The sequence below is a fragment of the Natator depressus genome, chromosome 9, assembly GCF_965152275.1.
Source record: "Natator depressus isolate rNatDep1 chromosome 9, rNatDep2.hap1, whole genome shotgun sequence".
Lineage (NCBI taxonomy): Eukaryota > Metazoa > Chordata > Testudines > Cheloniidae > Natator > Natator depressus.
Genome location: NC_134242.1, coordinates 1,051,114 through 1,070,336, shown reverse-complemented (window position 1 = coordinate 1,070,336; position 19,223 = coordinate 1,051,114). Strand labels below are relative to the sequence as shown.

Sequence of the window (19,223 nt, the reverse complement as noted above, 5' to 3'; positions counted from 1 at the left end):
CCCCACCACCCAGCGGGGGCAGCTTTCAGCCCATGACAACTCGGCTCCTGCTTGGGCTGAACGGTCATGGACTTGTTCCTGCCCTGGAATCTCCTTGGGCTAGCGGCACTATTTAGGAGCGTCATCCCCAGAGGCCTCCCAATAATTCTCACAGGCAAAGCAACCTACTGGGGCTCCCCGGCCAGAAGCACATTTACTCGACATGGAAACAGGTTATCCACCTGCCACATGGGGACACAGGGCCGGCGGAACAAGCCACATTCTGCATTTGCTCCCGACACCCGGGCACTGCATACGCGCAGGCAAAGAGACTGCACTGGCAACTGGCCCCGGGTCTTCGGAGGCACCCTTGGTCCCCAGCGCCCCACTGACCCCTCTGCTCTCAAAGCCATCACCACGGTGAGCCACCGAGCCAGCAGTCAACTGCGTTTTAATGGTCACACAGCCCTCGTGTGTCCCTCTGGACTGGACACAGGGCACGTGACTCCCTAGCACAGAAAGACAGCCTGGTGCTGGTCTCCAGAGAGGGGCCAGCACCTGCTCTGCTCCTTTGCCTGAGAGGGGCGGCGGGGCACTGTTTACACCAGCCTGGCCCCTCTCCGGTGAGAGCCTGCCCCAACCCCTGGTCTCTGCTCGCTCTTGCACTCAGACCCAGAGGAGCTGAGGAGCTGCAGACGGCGCCGCTCCCTGCATTAAAGCAGAGAGCAGGTTCCTGTTTCTGAAGATCAGCACGGGCTGCGGCACCGTTCTCCAGCCGGAGGAGGCAACGAGGGCAGTGTCATAAACTCATCTGCCACCTGCAGCTTCCATGCTTCTCCTCACGGCAGCAACAGCAGGCCCCAGAGCCCCCTGCTGCCAAAGCACCCCAACAGTGGAACTAAAGCAGACTCTCCCTTAGCACTCTGCAGTATATGGCCTGTGACACACAGCTGGCAGTTCTGATTCGGCCCAGGACAGGGTAGTGGCGCATGCCTGATAGCCAGTTCATTACAACAGTGTCAACAGGAAAGAGCATCAGTCTCCATTGGAACATAAGAATGGCCAGACTGGGTCAGACCAATAGCCCATCTAGCCCAGTGTCCTGCCTTCCGACAGCGGCCAATGCCAGGTGCCCCAGACGGAATGAACAGAACAGGGAATCATCAAATAATCCCCCCCGTTGCCCATCCCAGCTTCTGGCAAACTGAGGCAAGGGACACCCAGAGCATGGGGCTGCATGCCTGACCATCCTGGCTATTAGCCATTGAAGGGCCTATCCTCCATGAACTTATCTAATTCTTTTTTGAACCCAGTTATACTTTTGGCCTTCACAACAACCCATGGCAACAAGTTCCTCAGGTTGACTGTGCATTGTGTGAAGAAGTACTTCTTCATGTCTGTTTTAAACCTGCTGCCTGTTAATTTCATTGGGTGACCCCTGGTTCTTGTGCTAAGTAAGGGGTAAATAACACTTCCTTATTCATTTTCTCCACCAGTCAAGGTTTTATAGACCTCTGTCATATCTCCCCTTAGTCATCTCTTTTCCAAGCTGAAAAGTCCCAGTTTTATTAATCTCTCCTTAAACGGAAGCTGTTCCATGCCCCTAATCATTTTTGTTGCCCTTCTCTGTACCTTTTCCAATTCCAATATATCTTTTCTGAGATGCAGCAACCAGATACGCACACAGTGTGCAAGGTGTGGGGGTACCATAAATTTATATACATGCGTTATGACAGTTTCTGATTTATTATCTATCCCTTTCCTAATGGTTCCTAACTTTCTAGTAGCTTTTCTGACGGACACTACACAGCTCAGCAAATGCAGTCAGGGAACTATCCACAAATGACTCCAAGATCATTCTTGAGTGGTAACAGCTAATTTAGACTCCATCATTGTATATGTATAGTTGGGATTATGTTTTCCAATATGTATTACTTTGCATTTATCAATATTGAATTTTATCTGCCATTTTGTTGCCCAGTCACCCAGGTTTGTGAGATCCCTTTGTAGCTCCTCTCAATCAGCTTTGGACTTAACTATCTTGAGTAATTTTGTATCATCTGCAAATGTTGCCACCTCACTGTTTACCCCTTTTTCCAGATCATTTATGAATATGTTAAAAAGGACTGGGCCCAGTACAGAGCCCTGGGAGAAACCACTATTTACCTCTCTCCATTCAGAACACTGACCATTTATTCCTACCCTGGCTGGCTGGCATGTTGGTCCATTCTGCCCATGACATGCAGTCTGTTCCTCACCTTTCCTTGTTCCCTGCATGCCTCTGCCCACCCCAGCATCACCTGACCACTCCTCCTCCAGCAGCTCAAACCACGGCAGACGCGTTATGCTCAGAGCGACGACAGAACCTGCGTGTTTCAGAGCCTCTCTGACAAGGTTTCCAAGGATGTGACTTTCTCCAGTCTGCGCTTTTCCTTCTCTTTTGTTAATGGCAAGTGACCAGTCATCGCTAGCTGCCCCAGATGCCCACAGGAAGGAGACTCCGGCTTCAGGAACGTGACAAGTGACTGACATGTCTGGCCACCAAGACATTGCCCTTTGCATTTCACACCTGCCTCTGCAGAGGGAGACGGTGCTCGCAGTTTGCCAAGCTGCACAAAGCACGCAGGCGGGATTTAGGCTGGGTGGAGGCCAGCAGGCTCAAGTGGCTCTGCCTTATCCTTGGAGGGTAAGTGCCAGCTTCACAGGAAGCCAGTGATACAAGCCAAAGAAAGGAGCCAATTTCAGAGTGACAAGAATTCACAAATGGGAACATTACCACAGAGCCCTGCTGCACGGGAAGCAACTAGAGGCAGTCATTCAAAATCCATTCCAAAGGGCCCACAATCCCATGCAGCCAATGATCCATAGCGAGAGCACCTTACCCTTCCGACAGGAGTCACGCCAGGAGAGCCAAGCACACTGCCTGGCACTCGGTCATTGCAGCAGGGAAACCTTCCAGTCAGAGTCCTGGCACAGCTCCAGTGCCTGGGAGGAGGGGGCAGAGGGGGTTGCAGTCATTTCAGCTGCGGTAGGGTACAAAATCAGCCACCATGTAACAGAATGCCCCTACTGCTGTCCTGATCCATGAATTTCAACAAATACGCAAAGGCTGCTGTGAGAACCATCTCTGGGGTTTGGGATTGCAGCATTCCAAGCCAAACTGAGACTTCCCGGAGGGCAGGTGGGATGTACCTGCTTCTCAGATGGAGGAGGACAAATCAGGGTGGGAAGAAACACAAGAGAGCAGCCTGCTGGGCTGTAGAAAAGCAGGTCTTTGCTGTTTTGGAAATTAACGAGCATCAAGGACAGATTCCTGGACTCAGCCCCCACCCACTGTCCTGTTCTGCCCCACACCGGGTGCCTGGCCAGGCCAATCCAGATATCTAACAACACTGGGCATTAGACAGATTCACTTTATCTGGGTGACTGTTCAGCGAATAGAAAGCCCATCACAAAATAACCCAAGACAGCCTCTTTCTTCCGGAGATTCCCCCCCCCCCCCCACAAACCATTCTGCATGCCTCATGGTGCCAGTGGGTCCAGACCTCCACCAGGAAGGTCTTGGGTCACCCTCCTGCCTTCCCTGCTGCCTGACGCTACGACCCTCCTCCAGAAGGCTGTGTTTGAAAGGACGGCCCAAGAACAAAGGAAGGATGCCAGAGTCTGCTCCATTTCCTCCTTGTCTGGAAAATAACAACTGCTCATATAACTGCCGGCGCTGCACAATACACTATGGGCTCAGGCAAGCCACCCCCTCGTGTTCACTCAGCTATAATGGGCTTTATGGCCCAACAGAAACTTCCCTGAGCACACTTCAGAGCCCCTGGCTTACAGCCAATCATTAATGACACCCACGTCCACACTGCCATCGGAGGCGTGACTGTAGTGCAAGCAGACATACCCGAGCCAGCTTTGATCTAGGCAGCGCGAGTAGCAAGAGCAGGGAAGCCAGGTGACTTGGTGACACCTCGACCCAGGACATGCCCACAAGCAGCTGCTGCCAGGTGACTTGGTGACACCTCGACCCAGGACATGCCCACAAGCAGCTGCTGCCAGGTGACTTGGATCCCACGAGAACTGGGTGTCCAAATCCCTTAGACAGCTTTGGAGAGCTCAACTCTGCCCTAGTAGAATGAAGCTTCCCCATGAGAAGCCCTGGGAGCGCTGTCACTGGGAACACTGGCTGGCCAGGACATGGCTCCAGAGCCAGCCACCCCGCACTGGCAGGCAGTTGGGCTAGATGACCTAACAGGCCTTTCCCGTCACCGATGCAAATGTTGATTCCCTGCCCCCTGTTCTAACCACTGCAACGCATTCCCCGCCATAGCCAAACACTGCTCAGCGGCCCAGCTCAGCAAGACACTGACGTGTGTGCTGACCTGCAAGGGCTGGGCTGCCCCCCTGAAGCCAGAGGGCTCCTCACACGCAGGTACCTTGCTGAATCAGGGATGCAAAACGCTATGAAGGCCCCACAACACCCACATGGTCTGTGACCATCAAATTCTGACCCAAACATTCATTAGTGCGTCAACAACTCAGCCACTCTCCCAGGTCTGGCCCCTGCTGTGAGAAACAGGAGTCTTAGCAGGAAGGGAGGACAGAGCAGGGACACAGCGAGTTACAGGCCGAGCTTACAGAGAAGATGTGTCCCAGGAGAACTACCCACAGGCTGCAGAGGAAGGAAAAGGCTGCAGCTAACTGAGCCAAGCCCCTTTTCCAGGGCTGCTTTGTTTTCCTGTAGATTTATTGCTGTCCCTTGGTTCCACAATCATGCAGAGAGCAAGGCAAGATAAGAACAGATAAAGACAAAATCAATGACCATCCATCAACAGAGCTTTCCGATGGGAAAGGAACGCACTAATCAATACCCTGCTCTGCTCCCAGTGTCTGCTCACACGGAGCCAGCCAGGCAGGGGCCATCAGCTACCACAAACCTGCTGTGTCCTCATCTGCTCGCCAGGCACAGGCGGGGATGGAAAAGCAGGAAGTTAACACAGCTGGAGAATTTCAGATATTGTCGGAAGCAGAGACAGGGCCAGGGCAGCCTCCTGCTCCGTACTACTTTACAGCTCAGGGCTGTTTGGATCCTGGACTTCAGTTCCTTTCAGTGGGCTCCAGGGGCACGAAGGAGACTCAGACGTAACACAGCAGTGTCCTGACACGCTGACTCAACCCACAAAATCACTGGCGCTCCGAACACACACCCGTATCCCAGCCTGCCGTCCCATTCACAAGTGCCGAGCGCCTTTCGCCGGCAACACCCCTTTCAACCTGAGCTTCTGGGGCAGTCACAGCTTCAGGCCCGCATGGCACAGAGAGCTCCCTCTGGCCTGGTCCACAACAGGGCTGGTTTGAAACCACCGTGGGTGAAGGAAAGGTCTGTGTCTGAGGACTGGCCTTTTAAATGCAGGCTCCCCGACCCACCAGCTCTCCCACCCGGGGCTTTGGGGACAGCTCAGCCCAAAGAGCATGAGCAGCCGAAGCCTGCCTGGATGCTGGAGAGACTAGATGTGCTGGGCTGAGGGAGGCCAGGCCTGAGGCCCAGAGAGTTTCCTGTGCTGGGTTCAGATGCTCAATACACCCTCCTGTGTTCCGCTGGCTGAGAGTCGCTCTGATCCAGAGATCAGGGTGGCATTATTCCCCGGGAATGGAGGCCCCGGGGGTCCAGAGCGAGGGGACTCCCTGAGGGGGCCCACGGTGAGAGTCAGGCATGCTGGAGGCTCAGAGAGGTGCGGCTCCAGGAGGCGGAGGGGCTTAACCCCCAAGAGAGAGTGGACCCCTGAGAAGGGCTGTCGCACTGTAGGGGGTTCCCTCCAGGGACTGCACGAAGCCGGGAGAGCACGACCTGTGAGTCCGTGACAACTTGGGCCTTCACCAGGCTCCTTAAGAACAGGGAGCAGAAATCAGGTTCTGACCCCAACACAGGGAATTACCTCCTCGGGGGAACGTGTGAGCATACTCCGGAGCCTCGGGAGGAGAGGCCTTAGGCAGTGTCAGCAGCTGGAAAGAACGTCTGACTGCAGGGCTCAGCCCCACTGCAGGTTAGCCCTGGGCACTCCCCAGCCACCACCTGGAAACAACAGCTGCAGCACTGCACCTTCCAGCACCACCTTTGTAACGGGCCAGGAGCCCCAGGGCACAGCTGGAAATCACCAGCCAACACGGCCCTGGGTGTGTCAGTGATGCAGTACTGGGCACCAGGCTACACAGAGCGCCCTTGTGCGCCACACTAGGGCAGCGGGCGTAGCTCATCGAGGTCAAACCTGCCTGTCGGCACACGGGCAAGCTTGCTGTTCCCGTGACAGCAGCCTCTCTGCACTGCGTGGGCCGCGGGGTACGTTTATGTGCGGGGAGAAGCCCACTGCGCCGCCCCTGGCTGCTGCCACGCCCGGAAGGCTCACCTGTGGGCATGATGCGGTGCATGGCCACGGACAGGAAGAAGATGGAGTCGCTGTAGTAGGCCCCGGACCCAGCACTGAAGTGTTTCCGCATGGCCTCGACCACTGGGCCCAGCTGCTCTGTCAGCACGTCCACGTCATGGAACACTGCCTGGGGGAGACACAAAACCACCACTGGGCCCAGCCGTTCTGTCAGCACGTCCACGTCATGGAGCACTGCCTGGGGGAGACACAAAACCACCACTGGGCCCAGCCGTTCCGTCAGCACGTCCACGTCATGGAGCACTGCCTGGGGGAGACACACAAACCACCACTGGGCCCAGCCGTTCCGTCAGCACGTCCACGTCATGGAGCATTGCCTGGGGGAGACACAAACCACCACTGGGCCCAGCCGTTCTGTCAGCACGTCCACGTCATGGAACACTGCCTGGGGGAGACACACAAACCACCACTGGGCCCAGCCGTTCCGTCAGCACGTCCACGTCATGGAGCATTGCCTGGGGGAGACACACAAACCACCACTGGGCCCAGCCGTTCTGTCAGCACGTCCACGTCATGGAGCATTGCCTGGGGGAGACACACAAACCACCACTGGGCCCAGCCGTTCTGTCAGCACGTCCACGTCATGGAGCACTGCCTGGGGGAGACACAAACCACCACTGGGCCCAGCCGTTCTGTCAGCACGTCCACGTCATGGAGCACTGCCTGGGGGAGACACACAAACCACCACTGGGTCCAGCCGTTCTGTCAGCACGTCCACGTCATGGAGCACTGCCTGGGGGAGACACAAACCACCACTGGGCCCAGCCGTTCTGTCAGCACGTCCACGTCATGGAGCACTGCCTGGGGGAGATACACAAACCACCACTGGGTCCACGGCACCGCAGACAACCCCCCCGCGCTGGGCACATTCGCTGGTGCTTAATACTGAACCATGTGGATTATTTAGAGGGACTTCAGTTTTGCCCAGAGGCCTCCCTGGGCTAGGCACTGCACACACACAGTTAAGGGCCCCGACCCAAGGAGTTTATAATTTAAATAGATGAGATAGGGCGAGGAAACTGTTTATCTCCATTGTTCAGATGGGGAAACTGAGGCACACAGCAATTAAGTGATTTGCCAAAGGCCACAGAGGGAATCTGGGGCAGGGCCAGGAGCTGAACCCAGATCCCCGGAGCCCCAGCCCAGTGCTTTGACCACAAGCCCAGCCTCCTTCTCTAACATTTCAGCACAAGACTAGGTGCAGGGAAGGATGGGCCACAGCACGCGAACCAGCAAATAAAAGAGGGTCCAATAACTGCACCAGCAGGAGGTCAGAGCCTGTGGCACAGGTGGCTTCCTGGGGTTTCTTACGCTGCTGTTGATGCAGTGAGACTGTGCTATGGGCCAATGTCCCGGACCTGCTCTCATTTAAGCCAGTGGCAAAACTCCCTTCAATGTCAGTGGTTAGGGACCAGAAACTCTCACCCCGGGAGATCTCACTGTAGCCACACTGTAGGTGGTCAGCAGGGGCCTGATCCCACCAGGTGTGACTGCACGCCCTTGCCTGCAAGTTCTTTGCAGCGGGGACTCTGCCTCCATCTAGGTCTGCACAGTATCTCGCACAAGGAGGGCACACACCATAAATGCTGATAAAAGAACCACCACCATCACCCGCGAGAACAGTTCCCGCCCAGATCAAAGGTAACCTCTCACTTTTCCCATGCGGATCGCTCAGTACACTCTATATCTCCATGAACCCTGTGCTGAACGAGGGGGTATCACAGACTCTCCTGTGGCACTAGTTTGCTGCCAGGGCTTGGGCACTCACGAGGCCAAGGACTGCAGTCGCTGCACGGTGCATTGAAAGAAAGAAAAATAACTGCTCTCTGCTAGTGCTTCAGAGGGTCCCTGGACATCAGTGCCACAAACCCGCCCGGTGTATCTGCTGCTATGATGCACTACAGGCTGTCAGATCAGAGGCTGGTTTAATACGGGATTGAACACATCACATCACAAGCAGAGCACTCTCCCCTTCACTTCCCGGGGCTGGTTTCTGTGGCTGGACATGCAGGGAGATTGTGAGCCCTGCACAGACATCACTGTGGCCTGCCACTGTAAATACGGTGGAGAACATTATGGCCCGGAACACTTGGACTCCCATGATGCTCTGTGGCACCCTGCTGCGTAGAGATCTCTTCCGAATGCATGCTGTTTATAACCTCTCTCGCTGGTGACACACAACGTAATTAAATAGATGCACAAATAAAAATCCGGTTATTTTCATGAGCTATAGGAAAACAAAATTACAACGCACCCACATGCTGTACTGCCCTCTGAGAGACTGGAGACTATACAAAGGAGGCTAACAAAGGGGCTTTGCCAAGAGGAGCACGTGTTCCCAGATGTACTTCGTCAGCCATTAGCTACTGACATTTTACAAGCCCCTAATTGATTTTGAGATGCGACTAAGTTGACACACAGTAACTACTATGCAGTCCAATGTTTATTATCCAAACGCCATACTACAGGTTACTGAGTCATGCCAGATAACCACCCGTTCAGGGTAATTAACAGACATCAGGAACCTGACCCTGTTGCTGATAAGAGAGTTTGGGATCTCTGAGACCTGGAGAGTCAAGGTCACGTTGTATTCTGCATGTAAAGGAAAACTGGAAAAGTTCAACCAGACACTGGCTCTTCAGTAACGTTAAATGCAGCCGAATCCAGAGAGGACAAAGGGGCTGTACTCCATGTCTCTGCCTTCCCAGACATTTCCCAGGCAGTACTGTCTCACTAAAACATCATCACCAGACGAGCTGCAAATTGATTCTAAACTAGACTCAGAGACCAACCCTCAAACAGACTGTGATGGGTTTTACTTCAATCCACCAAACCAAGAGGTAATTCATCCACACGAGGGAGAAGTCTCTGATACCCAGGAAACGCAATAACTGACAACACCATCTTCCATTCTTCTGCAAGACACATTATGTAACAGTGATGTCAGGAAAGTGCAGCAAGGGTTACCTCTGCGTACGGACCTTCCCTCCCTGTCATCTGGTTTGATCCTGAAGTTGAAGTTTTACCTTGACTGTGATATTACCAATGAACAGGGAATAGAGAAGTCAAATCACAGGCTGGCAGCATTGCTGCCTAAATACAGAAGAGGGTCTGTTAATAGGGCACTGATTTCTCCTTGAGTCCCCTCCAGGGCAGGGATCTCAGCAGCATTCCCCTCTCCAAGCCTTGTCAGACGCACGCCAAGATTCTGAGACACTGGCTGCATGAGGAAAATGGCTCATGGTGGACAACAGCTGCCAGCCACAGGTCACGTTCCTTGTGCAGAGAGTGCTCTAGTCTCGAACTCTGCCAGGCTCCCTGCGTGAGCTCCGCAAGCCACGTTAGCGCTCTGGGCATGAGCCCCCCGGCGAAATGGAGCGGTTAGTGCAGGGCCTGGTGAGGCCGAACTCATTGGACCGTGTAAAGTGGTTGGAAAGCTTCAGCTGGCGAGTGGTAGAGAAGTGCAGTGCTATTTAACGAATGTCCTGGGCACCGAAACGGGGGCAGTGGAAAGCAAAAACCCAGGACAGGCCATCGCTGATCACTGCTGGGCCCTTGGCCTTCCCACGCAGCTACCAAGAGAGATGCCAGCCAGACGGCCCTTAGCCTCAAAGGTACTGCCCCGCTCTGCTCCCCCCAGCCCTGGGGGGGGGCATCTTGCCCCCCGCTCCTCCTGCCACAGAGGGAAGTCATCTGGGACCCCACCTGCTCCCCTGTCCCCAGGGGGGCATCTCACCCCCTCCCAGTTCCTCCAGCCTTGCGGGGGGCATCTTGCACACACACATCCTGCTCCCCCGGCCCTGAATGATAACGGCTCGCGCCAAGAGGAGAAGCGACTCCTCTGCACAGCGAGCTGTCTGTGGGGACCTGAGCTACCTGCTGCGGAAGGCCAAACACGCCACTTTGTCTGGATGGGACTGGCTGCCTTTCACGTATCCACGTTTGCTCCCGCGCTGCGCTCCCGCCCCGGGGTGGGGGGAAGGCCACCCCCGTGCCGTGCTGCGCTCCCCCTTCGGGAGGGGCAGGCCGCAGCTCAGGTTGTATTGGGGATCTGTCTGTGGCTGATGGTGACGCAGGCTGATGCCGACACAGCGATACACAGGGTGTACGTAAGGATTTTGTCCCTTTATGCAGCACGGTTCCACAGGCCATGCGGGAGCCCAGATGTGGCTAAAAAGCATTTGCTAAGAGATCAACAAACAACAGTTTGGTCTGGCCTGCAGGGGTGTGAGAGAGTGCACAGAAAAATGGCTGGCGCTGAGAGCTGGGACTCCAAATTACCCCTTTCCTGACATGAGGGAGCAAGGGGCAGCCCACAAACTGAAAGGCAACACATTTACAACTCCCACAAGGATTTCTTTTTACCACAATGCATATTAACCCATGGAACTCACTGCCACAAGATGATATTGAAGCCAAGTGCTCAGCAGGATTTGAAAAAGGATGAGACATTTATCTGGACAACAAGAATGTCCAGCATTACATCACTGTGATGGTCTATACTATTATGGTCACCACTTTTACAAGACTCTGATAAATTTAGTACAAAGTATGCCTTTGAGATATCATTTGAAAACTCATAATCTGCTGAATATTGTCATCCTGATAAACAGTGTGTATCAACACTGTATGTTAAATTGTTAGATTCTAGCATGTATCATTGTTATCACATGCTCCAAGATTAAGAAAAGCAGGCACAAACCAGTTTTTCAGAGACAAAGACACACTGGCTCTCCCAGACAGGTATCAACAAAGTCAACAGGCTGACTTAAGCATCCCTTCTCCAGCAACTGGAAGGTGTGAACAAGAAATTTACGTTGCATCACAGGAATGTTTCAAACCACAGGTCCACAATGGACTATGTGTCACCATGACTCAGCAAGGATGTTTCTCGCCCAAGAAATTGAGTTATAATAGATCGTTTTCCTTTGATGAAATGACAGACTTTCTGTGAGCTTTACTGTTCAGTAGTGTGCTAGACAGTACAAGACGCACAGTTCTGAGGAAAGTCTGGGACTAAGAATTTGCTGGTGTTGCTCTGCAGTTTAATTCTTGAGTGGCTAACAAGGAGCGCTCAATGCGGTGCCACGGGGAGTGATTTTACATGTTTGAGGCGGTGTGTGAACAGACCAGGAGTGGGGGTTCTTACCGCAAGCAACATAAGAGTCACCCCAGGTTGGAGAACTGATGGGACACAGCTGTTCAGTGCTCCAGATTGTACCCTGGGGAATGTCTCAGTCACACAGGATAAAAATTTACAAAGGGCAAAAAAAATCCTCGTGCTTCAGGGCATGAGTCAGCCTGTAGCTGACAGGGGCCAGGAAGAAATTTCCCTGTGGGAAGGTCCCTGGCAAGTCGCCCACTACAGGACTGTCTGCACCGTCGTCAGAGGCAGCTGGCTCCAGCCATTCTCAGAGATGGGGGAGAGGAGAGGGAACTGCTATGGTTAAATTGCTCGCAGGCTGGGGTTTCTCCAACGACGTCATGTTGCTGACACTCCTCTCAGGAGCGCCCTTCCGCGCCATACCATGCCTGCTGGCAGCTCACCCTCACCCCTTCTCTCCTCAGCACCCAATGGATGCATTTCTCTCCATCCGTGACACGTTCCTCGCCTTCCTAGACCGTAACGTCTCCAGCGCACGGCCTACGTACACCGCCCCAGAGCCCGCCCAGCACAGCAGCGCCCTGACCCCCATCGCACCTCGGCCTGGCACCAGGATATGACCAGTCACTTCACTGTGCTGGATGGAACTGGTGACTTAGGCGGCTCCTCGCATCACTGCCAATCCCTGAGCCAGCCACTCCCTCTCAGCGCCAACAGTGTCGTCAGCAGAGTAAACACGGGAGCAACACGACACGCACATGTGGGAAGGAAAGAAATGGCTCCAGCAGGCCCTGTAACCTGGGGAAGAGCCAAAGGAACACAGGCTTCCCCCCAGTGAGCACTCCTCAGTCACGGAAGGCATGTCCAAGATCATGTACTATAGTCAGCCCTGATAAAGTGCCCATCATCCTGGTATCACGGCAACCTGTCTGTGCCAGTGCAGAGGTCGGTGCATCTAGCAGTCAGTGATTTCCCTCTCGGATCCAACGGTGAGGATGGAAAGCAGGAGAGATGTACAAAGGGAAGCGTAGCAGTAAGTCTGGGAGGAGAGTCTATTATTAGCCACAGGTTTTGTGTTTTGGGTGACATGACCAGCATAAAAGCCCTTCTGAGGCACTGCTGCAGAGAGCACGTAACACCGGTTACAGCGTTTGAGCAATAATCATGCTGTCAGGAGACCGACCATCTCCGTGAGTGGATAATGGCAAGGCCAATGTGAAACGGAGCTCTCTCTCGACCCCGGTAATATCGAGATGCACAGAGGACTCTGGCATTTCAACCACGTTCATCACAGAGCACCCAACACACCTGCTCTGCAGGGCTCAGTTTCCCACACAGGCTGGAGCAGGGGCATTGTGCTGCGGTGAGGCCAATGCTGTCTTGCTATCAGGCAAGCACGGGAGCAGGGAACATCCCCAGCAAGGAGCTCTTCCCCTCTGCACTGGCGACAGGACAAGGGCTGCTGCTACCAATGGGAGCCCAGCACCCCAGCAGCACGCACACGGCACCATTTCCAGGGCTGCAGCTGGGAGGGGGCTGACCTGTACTTCAGAGAGCCCCGGGAAGGAACTCCCACACATGCCGGCTGGTCAGAGCACCCAGCCACCAGACTGGAGTGAGCAGGACCGCGCTATTAGGAACATGAGGGCCGAGTCTCCTGCAATGCTGTGGAGTTACATCAGTGAATGTGCGAGGAGAATCAGGCCATGGGATTTCCCCAACCCTCTGGCATATGGGAAGTAGCCCCAGCTTTGCCCAGGCTGTTGCAGAGAAAGGAGCAGACCTTCCACTCCAAGAATTCTCTTTTCATGCAATACATTCTTGAGCAATAAAGAGAAGGAATGAATCGACTCTGCCTCCAGAAACACAAGGGGCAGGAGACCTGCGAGCCGTGCAGCCAGGCATCAGAGCAGATTGCTCCTGTGCACACACAGCCAAAAGGCAGCACCTGCACCTCAGCTCCAGTGAGCGTCTCTCTCCCAGGACACTGCAGGTAGGGCAGCAGTATCTGGAGAGGCTCATCAGGCATGCTGCTGGGCTGCGCACACGTGTGGGCAATAAGCAGGTTTGTCGCAGGCTGGGACGTTTCCACGCACTCGGAGAACCTCCCAGCGCTACATGAATTTTTCAGATGGCACTTAGTGGGAAAACAGAGCGACTGGCTTTCTTTTCTGTTCTTCTCTTTCAGGGCATGGGTGTCATTAAACCAGGAGTCTGCCAAGGGCGCCAACAGACCGGGAGCCTCCTGAGCTGTTTTCAGACCCTAATTCCTGCAGGGTCCCTCCCTGCCAGAAGCCAACTTTCTCCCAGGGTATTGTCATCCCTGGTACCAGCTCTGCAGCCTGGGGACGGCGTGAGCACAGCGTGTGTTGCTAACACTGTCACCACTGCACAATGGCACTATCACATGAGTGCAAGACATTTCGGGTGCACAAACTCGGTGCAAATGCTGGTTCCTGTGCAGTGTTCTGGGATCTGGGAGGGGAAGCCCTATTGCATTGCTGGATTTCCCCCATAAGAACATAAGGACGGCCCTACTGGGTCAGACCAATGGTCCATCTAGCCCAGTATCCTCTCCTCCGACAGTGGCCAGGTGCCCCAGAGGGAATGAACAGAACAGCTAATCATCAAGTGATCCATCCCCCTAAGCCACACGGTTTCTCTCCCTTTCTCACCGGCACAATCATCTGTGTAACATGATTAAGCTTCTTCTTTTGCTTGCGTTTGGGACTGCAAAAAACCAGCGAAGGGCAGCCTGATTGCGACGCTGTCTCCCGGGAGCTGGAACGCAGCCACGCACCTGTCACATGGGCTCTGCAAGGGTCAAGGCCCAGGAATGGGACACACCCCCTCTCCAGGCCACCAGTTCCCATACAGACCAGGTCAGCAACCAAGAGCTGTTATCGGCTGTCCGCTGGGTCGGAGGAGTGGCTGAGAAGGGGAAGGAAGAATTGGTTCAGCTAATGCCATAGGCCAAGACACTGATCATTGGGTTTAAAAGCTGCTGCTGCTGAAATGGATGAAGCAGACACATGGGAGGGGCTGGGAAATCAAATGTGAGTGGAAGAAAAACAGGGCGTTGAGCTGGCACGGACCTGGGGAGGGCAGCGAAGAGCTAGAGGAACGAAGTGGTGCTGCACAGAGGAGAGAGAAGGAAAGGCTCCAGCCAGGCGGCTGGGGGGAGCCAGTGTCACACCTGAGCGCCCAGCACAGCAGAGGCCTGAGATGCAGCTGTGGGCTGGGCGTCAGAGCGCAGATCCCCACCAGCGCCAGGCTGGAGAAGGCCGCCAATAGAAGCATGCACAGTAAACTTCCCAGGCCATGCTATGGCGGGTGGGCTGGGGCAAGGAGAGCTCTCCTGGCCTGTGCACCAGCTTGGAACCAGGAGCGCCTACGGTAATCCCAGTCTGGCTCTGAGCCCGCAGGGGGCTGGGCTGCATGCAGCTACAGCCCAGGCCAGCGGGGGCGCTGCTGCATGCTGGCAAAGGGGCACTATCACGCGGACATTCACGGGTTGCAAGAGCCCCAGTCTTAAACGTTCATGCTGCAGCAGCAGCTCGAGAAACCCCCCCCCCCCCCGATCACAGCCCCAGCCTCCTGTGCAGGCCCCCAGCGAACGCCAGCTCCCAAGAGCGCATGGTCTATGTGCCGAGACAGAACCACCAGTGAGCGGGGCGGGCTGGGGGAGGGGGAGATGTGATAACTGGGAGAGCGTGAGGCTCAGCCCATGGGGCAGCGATCGCAACTCGGCTCTGCCTGAGGCATTCCCACCAACCCATCTCCCCCAGAGATCGCCATCAGCCCCCGGCTGCCCCAGCCTGCCTGGGAGCCGCTGCCTGGCCCCGAGGTGCAGGGCTCCCCTCCCTGCCACAGAAGGGGAAGCTGCTGCTGTCTGAGTCACGGTGCCAACGTTACCTCTGCTCCTTTACTGCCACTTCCTCGTCATTAATAAAAGCCATCAGCAGCGCTTCCGCCGCGCCGCCACGTTAATAAATCACCCTCCGGGCAGTTCCTGATAAACGGCTCTGCGTGCCGGGCCGGGGGCCAGGTGCACAGGGCCTGGGTGGAAAGGGGAATTCTGCTCCCCTCAGGGCTCGTGCTCTGTCGAAACAAGCCAAAGCCAAGCCCACCCAGGGCCACGCGCCGGGGTGGAAGCTGCTGCATCCAGAGACGTGGAAACAAGCCGCAGAGCTTGGCCAGAAATGGAGCAAGAGGAATAAAACTGGGTCCAAGTGGCCTGTGGCACAGGACCAATGCGAAGACCACTTCAGGCTGGTGCCGACAGGGCAGCCTCCTACCGGCATCTGCGACTCCCCCACACTCAGACGGGCTGTGTCAAAGAACCCTTCACCCATGGGAGGATCCCTCCACGGACCCTCTCCCGCCCATGGAGACGGGATGGGCCAGGACGACCAGGTGTGGGGCGACGACCGCCACAGAAACACAAACTCTTCACAACAGATCCAGCCATGGCTGGTGCCCTGGAGAACCGCAGCAACTAGGCCTCTCTGAGCAGGCTTTGAGGGCATGGTGCTCGACACTGCACGGCCAGCCGCCAGGGCTCCCACAGCGGGGCGCTGAGCCAGCCTTAGCAAAGCAGGGACGTCAGCTGAAGGGCTCCCCAGTGCCGAGAGCGGCCTCCATGCATGGGGAGTGACGGGGAAGGTAAGGTCCGGTTCGCACTGCAAGGGAGGCCACATCAGCTCCACGACCTTCTGCCGTCATCTCACCAGACTCCTCTGCATAACATCGCTAACTCAGAGATGCTGCACAAGCAACAGAGAAATCCTTTATCTACGTTCCCCTTCCTCAGGGCAGGTGGGGAACCATGTACTGCCCCAGGCGCGCTCTCACGGCCGAGAGAGGGGTCTGTTTGGAGCCCGGTTTTGTGGCTGCCTGACCTCTGCGCACGCGGCCGTCTGCCCAGGGGTTAGATGATAGCCAGGGAAGAGGCAGCGCATCAGCATCTCGCCCCAGACAACCTGGAACAAAGTGACTCGTTCGCTCTCGTTCTAGAGCTAACGGCACCAGCACCAGGAGCCGCGGGACACCTGCCGAACACCCCCCACTCCCCCGTTTTTTGCTGTCCCAAACGCAAGCTGCAATGGGGTGTGGAGAAGAGGCTGGGGTCACAGCGCCCCCCCTCCCGGGGCTCATCAAAGAGAAGCTCCAGGGCCCGGAGGAACTGAGACTGGCAGGAGCAGGCTGGAAGGGGTGGGGTGGGGGGGCAGGGACCGGCAGGGACCTTTGGCCACGGGTGATGTTACGCAGCTGGTGTCCCTGTGCTCCCTCCAGCCACACTCTCCTCTGTGCTGACTGGCCTGGGCACTTCGCCTCACCTGCTCCAGCTGCCTTGCCTGACCCCCGCCCCGGCTCTCTGGCTGATCCCAGAGGCTAACACAACACAAACCCCCGCTCTGCCCCGGTTACGTCTGCCGCAGACCATAGCTAGGGCCTGGGTCCGTCTCCTCTGACCGTGCAAATGGCAGCATCAGCAGCACCATGCTTCTCAGCCGCAAGCCAGGGCGCCAGTTCAATGCTGACTCAGAGGGAAGAGCCCCCCTCCTGGGGCCCTGCAGCACCTCCGGGGGCCCCCTCCCCGGGCTACTCAGCACTGAGCTGGGACAGAGTGGAGCCCGCTGCCTTGGAAATGCACACAAAGCCGAACAGCAAAGGCAAAACTACTGGAAAACAGACTCTGAAGTTGCAGACGTCAGAAGGAGCATTGCCGAAAACAGATGGGAAAATAACTGCATTCAGCGTGTGCTTTCAAGTACCACAGGCACTTCTGCACTGCAGCCCGCAGCCGGGGGGGCTTTCTCCTCCAGAGGAGCTGTGCTCTATATTTCAAGGGCCTTTTTTCCTCTCCCCAGCACAGGTTTGGACGCAGCGAGTTCATCTGCTGTAGTTTTGTATTTCATTCTTTAGTTGTGTTGCAGCGTTCAAGCAAAATCCCTGGTGCAAAATCTGGCTGAGTTCATTTAGGACTCGAGGAAAGTGTGGCTGTGGATTTCCTGTGCAAACAGCTTTTAATAAACACACCACCCACACGGAGAAGAGACCCTTTCTATGCACTCTCACTAAAAACCAGGTTCCATTTCTACTTTATCCCTGCTTTCCCCCCGCCCCCTCTGCCAATTAGCTTCGCAGTGATGGCATAAGCACAGCATTACAGACAGATCAGCATCGCTTCACTGCAGGATCAACCCACAGGAGGAGGCAGGGAATACTCCTCTCTGGTCCAGTGCCAAACTCGGCAGTAAGGGCGTTATTATCCACAGGTTACAGATGGGGAAAGCAAAGCACAGAGAGTGGAAACTACCTGCCCAGGGCTGCAAAGCCAGCAAGCAGCACAGCTGGTAACAAACATCAGAGCACAGTGATGCTTCCCTGTGATAGGCTGGGAGAACAAGCTCTGTTTTAAAGCAAAAATAGCTCTGGCAATTAGAAAATGGGTAACTCTGATGACAAGACATGGGAATGGTTCACTGGGTTATTGTTAAGTCCAACACACGCGCACGTCTGCCCCTCTGCACCGCACTGCCAGGAGGAGGCAAAGACAAGCACGGCTCTGCAGCTTTCACATCAGCTTTTCTTTTCAAATAAATCTCTGCTAACCCATCCGCAGGCAGCGCTCCCTGGAGGAGGCCAGCCTGACTGCAGCCGAGGGAGCCGCACGGCCACGGGGACGGCGCACCAGCCCTGCAGTTCCAGAATGGGAGCGCGGCGCTGTGGAGAACGCGGCGCCGTCAGCTGTATCCTGGGCGCAAGGCAGGGCTGGCAGCCTGGGGGCGTCGGAGCCCAGCAGGCCGGAAATGCTCGCCCTCAAGAACTTTCAACAGAAACAAACAATAAAAATCTGGAAAAACCTCCAAAAATAGAGCAGAGCCAGGGCGCTGGAGGAAGCAGCTGGGGAAGGAGGGGCCTGGCACTCGCAGGGTCCTTCTACCCAGCCACCGAGGCACTTGCAACAAACTCCTCCGGTTCCTCTCTGGCCGCCTGGCAGCTTTGCCATGCAGCCTCACGGTGCACCAGTGCCACCTGCTGCCGGGCGGCAAGGATGGCTCCTTCCCAGCAGCCTGGCCTCCAGGGGAACTTCTCCCACCTTCTCGGCGTTTGACACCCACTCCAGTGCAGGCTGCTGATCTGGCCCTGGGATCATGGGGTCCATGCCCTGGGCCCTGCGGTGTGCTCACAGCCTCTGCGACTGCAGGCCCTGCCCCGAAGAGCTTCCCAGCCTAACTGACGCTGAGTGACCCAGTCGTGCCAGTGTGAGGGCAGGGCCACGCCTTGCTCCTGTGAACCCGCTTCCTGCACGGATGTTGGCTCATCTTTAAACCTTTTCTGCTAGTTTCATTTTTCTCCCCTGTGCCTTTATATCCACGACTAATTAGGTGCAGTCCCTACTGCCTGATGCTATTTACTCCTGGGGGAATTCTGCAACACTGCGCAATGCAGAATTTCACAGAAATTAATGTTCTATGGGCAGAATTTCCCTTTTCCCCCACAGCCATGGGCTGCAGAGATGTTGGCTGCCGCTAGGGGCAAAGCCCAGATCGCAAACGTAAGACAAGGCCGAGGGGAGCGGGAGGAAACTGGAAGGTTCCCAGCACTTGCAGATCCCAGCACGCCCTGAAGGAAGAAGACGGCAGAGCGAAGGAAACTCCCTGCAAGCCCAGGACCCAGCTGCAGGCTGTTTC

General features: G+C 55.6%; 1 protein-coding gene across 2 annotated transcripts in view; it reads right to left on the bottom strand.

Moving 5' to 3' along the window:
- Window positions 1–19,223, bottom strand: part of XXYLT1 (xyloside xylosyltransferase 1) — a 100,525-nt gene that overhangs the window by 69,345 nt on the left and 11,957 nt on the right. For both annotated transcript variants that reach the window (XM_074963318.1, XM_074963317.1), the window contains exon 2: window positions 6,381–6,528. In XM_074963318.1, the coding sequence (XP_074819419.1) occupies window positions 6,381–6,471 (91 nt within the window). In that variant the 5' untranslated portion in view covers window positions 6,472–6,528. The remainder of the gene's footprint in view (window positions 1–6,380; window positions 6,529–19,223) is intronic.